Genomic DNA, 6,548 nt, shown 5'->3' with positions numbered 1-6,548 from the left:
AGTAAAATTACATGATGCTCTGTGTTAGGACCATCTGTGAAATACGTAGAGAAACGCGAGGTAACATTTTGATGCATCGATAGTACTTTGTTTTCCCCTGCATCTTTAATGACAACTTTGTGGTTTTAGCTAATAATCTGCCCTTGCATTATTTATTTTTGTCAAATGAAAAGTTACAATTTCAAAAATATGTCATTTACCCATGGTTCTGAGCGTGGAGTTTATTGGTTGATAAATATAGCACGCTGTTAAACAAGGGTCGACAGTTATTCGTTTTTCGCGCGCCCTGTATCAACTGATAGTTGCCACAGAGACGGGAGTTTTCGTGACGTATTTATTTATTTACTTATTTATTTATTTATTTATTTATTTATTTATTTATTTATTTATTTATTTATTTATTTATTTATTTATTTATTTATTTATTTATTTATTTATTTATTTATTTATTTATACATGGTTAATGAATAAACCAGATGCAACAGACTATTGAGAAGAAGGCGCACGGACCAATAAAACAATAGAGGGATCAGGCTACCGGAAACCATGACCATGAAAGAGTTACATTTTAGCCTTGCAACGTTTGGTGCAATACTCAATACGTTAATATATGTCTTATATTATGCACCATACATCCCAATACAAATACTGAATGCGTACGTTTAAGCTGGACGAGACATACACAATATAGTCTGACCCCGGGCTGTAATTAACATGTTCATTAAAATGCATAAATTTAAACATTGTAAATAAAGTATCAGGGGGGAATTTCGTCTCCTCTGGCTTCTCCACACGTGCCAGGGGGAATCTCGTTTCGTCTCACTATCTCGTCCCCTTGAGGTACGGGATCAGGAAAAGTCACTTATACTTTACAGTCAAATAAGACGCACACAACGAAATACGTTTCAATTCTCGTCTTAGTCGGTCTGTGGAGCACTCTATAAGACACAGCGCCCTGGGGAAAAAATCCCCAAGACTATCGCAAGGCTGACCCAAGATTCTTTTAGACTGCGTCAACACTCGCCCCAAGGCTCTCCAGGACTGCACTCGACTGCGTCTATCGTGCTGTGCTCCCCAAGACCAACTCAAACTCTCTTTATTCATTTTCAAAACTCTAACCAATTACAAAGCAGTAAAAAGACTCTAGGGCGTAACCTTCAATCATAAAGCCAATCACACTAAGTGCTGAATACGTCATATCTTTTGATTAATCGTTCACTACATTAATAACTATGAATATAAACTGTCAGAAATCGTAGTCACAATAGCGACGGTTATCTGGTAATTAGTTCCAAATCACTGAGCCAAGTTCCGTCCAAAACTTCAAATAGGCCTAAACGATGACATACATAACACAGCAATTCGCTAATAATCCGCTAATTAAGTCGGTCAACAGATACGGGAAAAACAAATTCATGACAAAAGTATGAAAAAACAGAACACATAAATTTCCGCTTTGTAATCATGCTATATATATCACGGAATACATATATTTTTTTGCCTTCGGGATAGTTTACATCGTGATTGGAAGCTGCCAGGGCTACTCTTAAAAAGCTACTATTGAACATCCCAAAACAATATGTCATCGCAAATTTGTAAGGTTTTTCATTTACATCAAGTTCACATTAACTACTAAATATAATGGATCGTGATAAATAATGATATGAAATAAATATACATGATAAAAATACGAAAGAATTGGAAACATTTAGAAATGCGTCTAAAATGACAATATCAAGTATATAGATCGGTTAATTGTGTTAATAATACTTTGTTTATGATATGTACCATGATGTGCCATTCATTCTCGATTCAAATAATGAAGGGAAGAATGCTGGGTCTTTGCTTATAAACGTATTTATAACATTTGTAAATACCAATCATCAGCTGTTATTCAAATTCTCAAATATTCAGTAGTGATTGGCTCAAAAGCTGAACATTATCCATGACCATAATGCGTGCGCATGTCTTCACGTGACATAGCAACTGGGACCTCCTACTGGTAGTGTTGAACTAACTCATAAATATTAAATAAGAACTAACATGATTTCAAAATACTATTTCTGGATTGGTAGATTTGAATGTTTACATCGATTTATAGCGACCCCAGCTTTGTACCCTTCACTTAAAATGTTGAAAAGTATCACATGCTTCTATTATGTATGTTACATACAATTACAAACGTACGTAATTGAATTACCACGCTAACTGACTAGACATCTGTACATCATTTTTTCTGTTTTTTGTTTTTGTCCTGACACACAGTACAAGAATAACGTACATTTTAGTGAAGTTTTTTTTTCAGAAATTATCTACTCGTAATCCTGATCTCATACAAAAAGTTTTAAAAAAGTTGATTTCAAACTGTTTAGGATTTAGGTTGTATATATATATTAAAACGGGAGGGTCTTCACCTGCGCACGCGCGGGAATTGAGTCCCAAGAACGATGACAACACACGCTAAAAACGCAAAGGCTCATGGGTAGACGCTTGTTTATAAATGACACGCTAAGGCCACCTGACGCATGCGCAGGTAGCGACTCTCCCGCTTTAAATTTTGAAAGCTGATGAAATATTATGATTTATCATTCTTGAACTATTTAGATTTTCTATATCGCTATCCGTAACCGTTTAAAATCAGATACTTTGTCAATGTCACAGTTACTCACAGAAAAATTGCAACTAAACACTGTCAACTATCAAACACATTATAATATGCAAAGTAGGCTGCGACAGCGCATTCCCGTTGGTCCATCGGTACCATGATATCAGGACTGGGGTGTGGATGTTCGCTTAAACAGTCGGCTCGAATACGTCTTGTCCATTATTGCGCACATCTCCGTCCTAGCCCTGTATTCCTCATAGCGCCATAATTGATGAGAGGAGAAATGACCACGGCAAGATAAAGTGTGCGACTAAATTCACGCTGTGTGGGATTCATTATTGTTGTTATAAATCCCCCAAGTTAATCAAATTTAATTAAATTTGGGGGAGTTTTGTGTGATATTGTTTTGACGTGATAAAAACCTTTATAACACACAATAATGGTCAAATTAATTGTTAGAATTTATAATATTAGACTTGTAATGAGGCGATTTTACTATTGTTTGTGTATACTGACAACAGCCATAGTTAGATTGACATCACCAATAACACCAATGCGGCGTCGACAGAAAAGTAATTTGATGCCGTCCTGGAACTGTTTGTATTTTAACGCATAGATGAACGGATTGATTGCCGAATTGATGAACCCAAGAACAGTACTGAACTGATAGTACCCCTTATAGAATTCGATCTTCACACCACTCTGATACAGCATGAACATGATCTGATTTGGCCCCCAGCACACTGCATAAACCAAGAAAACCAAGACTAACATCTTCAGGATATTGTTGCGTGCCCTCATTGCGCTCTTCTCTTTGTTTGTTAAAGGCCCGTTGTGAACGGTATGCTTTATAGCGAAGATACAACGCGTGTACGCCATTGCCATGACAATAAGAGGCGTGATGTACTGGACAATTACGGTGGCTATTCCAGCAAGTTTTGACACGGCTGGCGATGGAAATTTTTTTATGCAAACTCCATGATCAAAGGACTGTACAATTGGGTTATATATCTTGAATACGAATGCTGCGATCCAGACCACGACCACCATTATTTTCACCTTGCCCGGAGAGTATATAAACTGGTAACTTAAGGGATATACAATGGCATAATAGCGCTCCATCGTAATAAGAACCAGATTCAAACTGGATAGCAGGAATAGCGACCACATAAGATAGTCAGACTTCCAGAGCCGACAAGCCATCTCCCCGAATAGATTGTCAGGCAGCTGCGTTGTCTGTGGTCCGAAAAAACGTACTGTTATCACGATAGAAGCAATTACGTCAATGATAGCTTGGTGGACGATGAGGTAATTTGTAAGAGTCCGTAGCTGTGGAACTCGCAACATTACGACGCAGACCAGCGAGTTGCCCAGAAGACCAATAATACCAATTACTCCAATTAGTATATTTACCACTGACATGAGAGATACAGCTTCCATAGTATCCGAGCTCAAGCCCACAGAATTAGATGTGTTCTCCATCACTGTGTCCGCCCGTGTAAAATGGACGTGTATGAAGTATTGTATATATGACAACCTTGCTGTATATATATATATATTCTATACTCTACCAATCATATTCAGGGAGTCATTTGTTTAGCATCCGGGGCAGTAAATTATTACGTAGCTAGATTTGCAACAACAAAATTTGTACTACCGACCCAAGAACGCATGAACAAGGCGAATGCCTTCTATGTACCCTAAAGGCATTCGAAAGTTGAGTTTCCATTTGTTTCATCACGTGTTACATATTAAACCCCCTCTCACCTTGATTGAATGTCAAAAGTATATACGTATACGTAATTCTTTTTATCATGGCAAAGATAATCCTCCGTGCGTTATTATTCACAGATCTTGGAGGAGACGATGGTCTTATTGATAAACAGAACTTACGAAAGACGGCTGTATTTCAAGCTAGTATATAACACCGAATAAACGGCATGCCAAATTATTTATTTATTTATTTTCTGTGTCGGAAACTACTATGAGTTTACCATTGTGTCTCTGTTCTTATTCAATATTATAATGCTGCACCATCAATATCCCGTACAGCAGGATATAAGGGCCTTTGCCGCAATGTTTGGCTACGTGGTATGGCGTGCGTCGGCTTGAACGGGTTTCACCGCAGGGAGTTGGACAAACTTATGTATTTTAATAAATTATTAAATAATACAATATTATATAACTTTTCTTTTACCCCCCCTTTCTGGTATCGATTTTAAGTAATCACTGATCTTTGTTTATACCACTCTTTCCTTCATCACAACTTTGTTGCTTTACGCGTTAAAGATGAAATATGTTTTGAAATCTCAGAACGGCCCTACCGTGTGTCAACCGACAACGTGGTGACTTCCCGCGAAAGTGATTTGCATATTACTAATATGGTATATATATATATATATATAAATATATATATATATATATTATATATATATTATTATATATTATATTATATATATATATATATATATATATAAAGAATGGTTTAAGGTAGCGAGACTATTATTTGTGTTGAAAATTACGATTTTCACATTTATTTATTAATTGATGAAATGCACTATAAACTTTCATATGATAAAGTCAACATAACATAGAATGTCATGTAAGTTGGTTAAAATGTATATTTTCTGAAGGGTAGCAAGGCAGCCTCAGTAGTGTTTTCCAAAATCAACAATACAGGTTTAATCTGTGTGCCTATAAGTTTCAAAGATAAACTCAAGACAAAGCAATGTTAGGATGTGTTATCAGTAGCTATCTGACACACAATGAGCGTTTCCAAACATTCGAGTGGGTTGTCTCCGCCCCTGTTTGTTTCACAGATTAGTCATTTGCATATGAATGTGTCAGACACGAGGTCACACAGCCACTGAAAAAAGTCATTGATCTTGGTGTTTTCATATGCCGAATTTATCCAATTATAGCTATCCCATTCCTTTATTTTTTTGGTTTCTAATAGCCTTACACATTTGGATGCCCCTACACATGGTAAAACAGACCTTGATGGGAAAACAAATTGATTGTGCCGATAAACAAGCTTGAAAATCTTTGCTGTGACTTCATGGACGTTTTCTAGGAGTTTATGTTTTTCAAAATACAAGGTCTTTAACAAAAAATAACGTATACTTATTGTCGTCGGATTAACACCAAATTTTCACAGCTTTAAGGTGACAATGAGAGGAACTTGAATGTGTCCAGACAAACTATTTCATCGATTATTTACCAACGAGTTGTGGTTTGAGTTGGGGGCAATGTGACTAAAACAGTAATTGAAATTCAGCACACTATTTTTTAAAACGCGTTGCTTGAATAAAACTGACCAGACACATTCAATTTACCAGACTATTGAACAACTAGGAAAAGTGAAAAAAATACTTTTTATCGCCAGCCTAAATGCGTAATTATTTTTTTTACAGAAAAAGTAAATTTTCATTTTTGATTGAGTAACGCGTCGTAGAATGCAGATACGGGCATGCAAAATACACTTGTGAAAAGCTTGAAGTCTGGCGATTCTAAAAATATATACTTTTCCGGGTCTATTTGTAGTCATTTAGTCACAATTAGAAGATGAAAACAAGTATGCAAATAATAGTCTCGCTACCTTAAGCCGTGTGCACAAGGTATCTTCAAGTTTGTTTTGATGCCTGTTCACTGTAAAACTGATAGCCGTTTGGTACGTCGTTGCATGGATGTACTAGTACATCCATGGTCGTAGCATGGAGCTAAAATAAAATTTAGCTCCATGGTCGTAGCAAGCGTGCGAACACGGTTTCTTTTTTAGTGTCCGTGGTGCGAACAGTTGAATTCGACTGGACAATTTCCGCCTCATTTTCGATCGCGAAAACCCCGAAATATCACCGCCCGCTCGCTCGCAGAAAATTTCCGAGGTTCACAATGTCTTATAATTGTCTTACTGGTTTTTATAAATTTTGAACAGCCGACAAAA

At 36.6% G+C, this 6,548-nt stretch overlaps 1 protein-coding gene across 1 annotated transcript; it reads right to left on the bottom strand.

Annotated features, from left to right (window-relative positions):
* Positions 1–3,100: 3,100 nt before the first annotated feature.
* Positions 3,101–4,087, bottom strand: LOC102808630 (G protein-coupled receptor 54-like). The gene has a single exon (XM_006824369.2). It carries the CDS (start codon positions 4,085–4,087, stop codon positions 3,101–3,103), a length of 987 nt encoding a protein of 328 aa, XP_006824432.2.
* Between the last annotated feature and the right edge of the window lie 2,461 nt (positions 4,088–6,548).

This window comes from Saccoglossus kowalevskii, chromosome 8 (assembly GCF_978046115.1).
Source record: "Saccoglossus kowalevskii chromosome 8, keSacKowa6.1, whole genome shotgun sequence".
Classification (NCBI taxonomy): domain Eukaryota; kingdom Metazoa; phylum Hemichordata; class Enteropneusta; family Harrimaniidae; genus Saccoglossus; species Saccoglossus kowalevskii.
The sequence above is the reverse complement of the archived record's forward strand: the minus strand, read 5'-3'. Positions and strand labels throughout refer to the sequence as shown.

Bases quoted from the DNA above. Each gene is read 5' to 3' on its own strand.
- LOC102808630 (XM_006824369.2), bottom strand. From the start codon at position 4,087: ATGGAGAACACATCTAATTCTGTGGGCTTGAGCTCGGATACTATGGAA.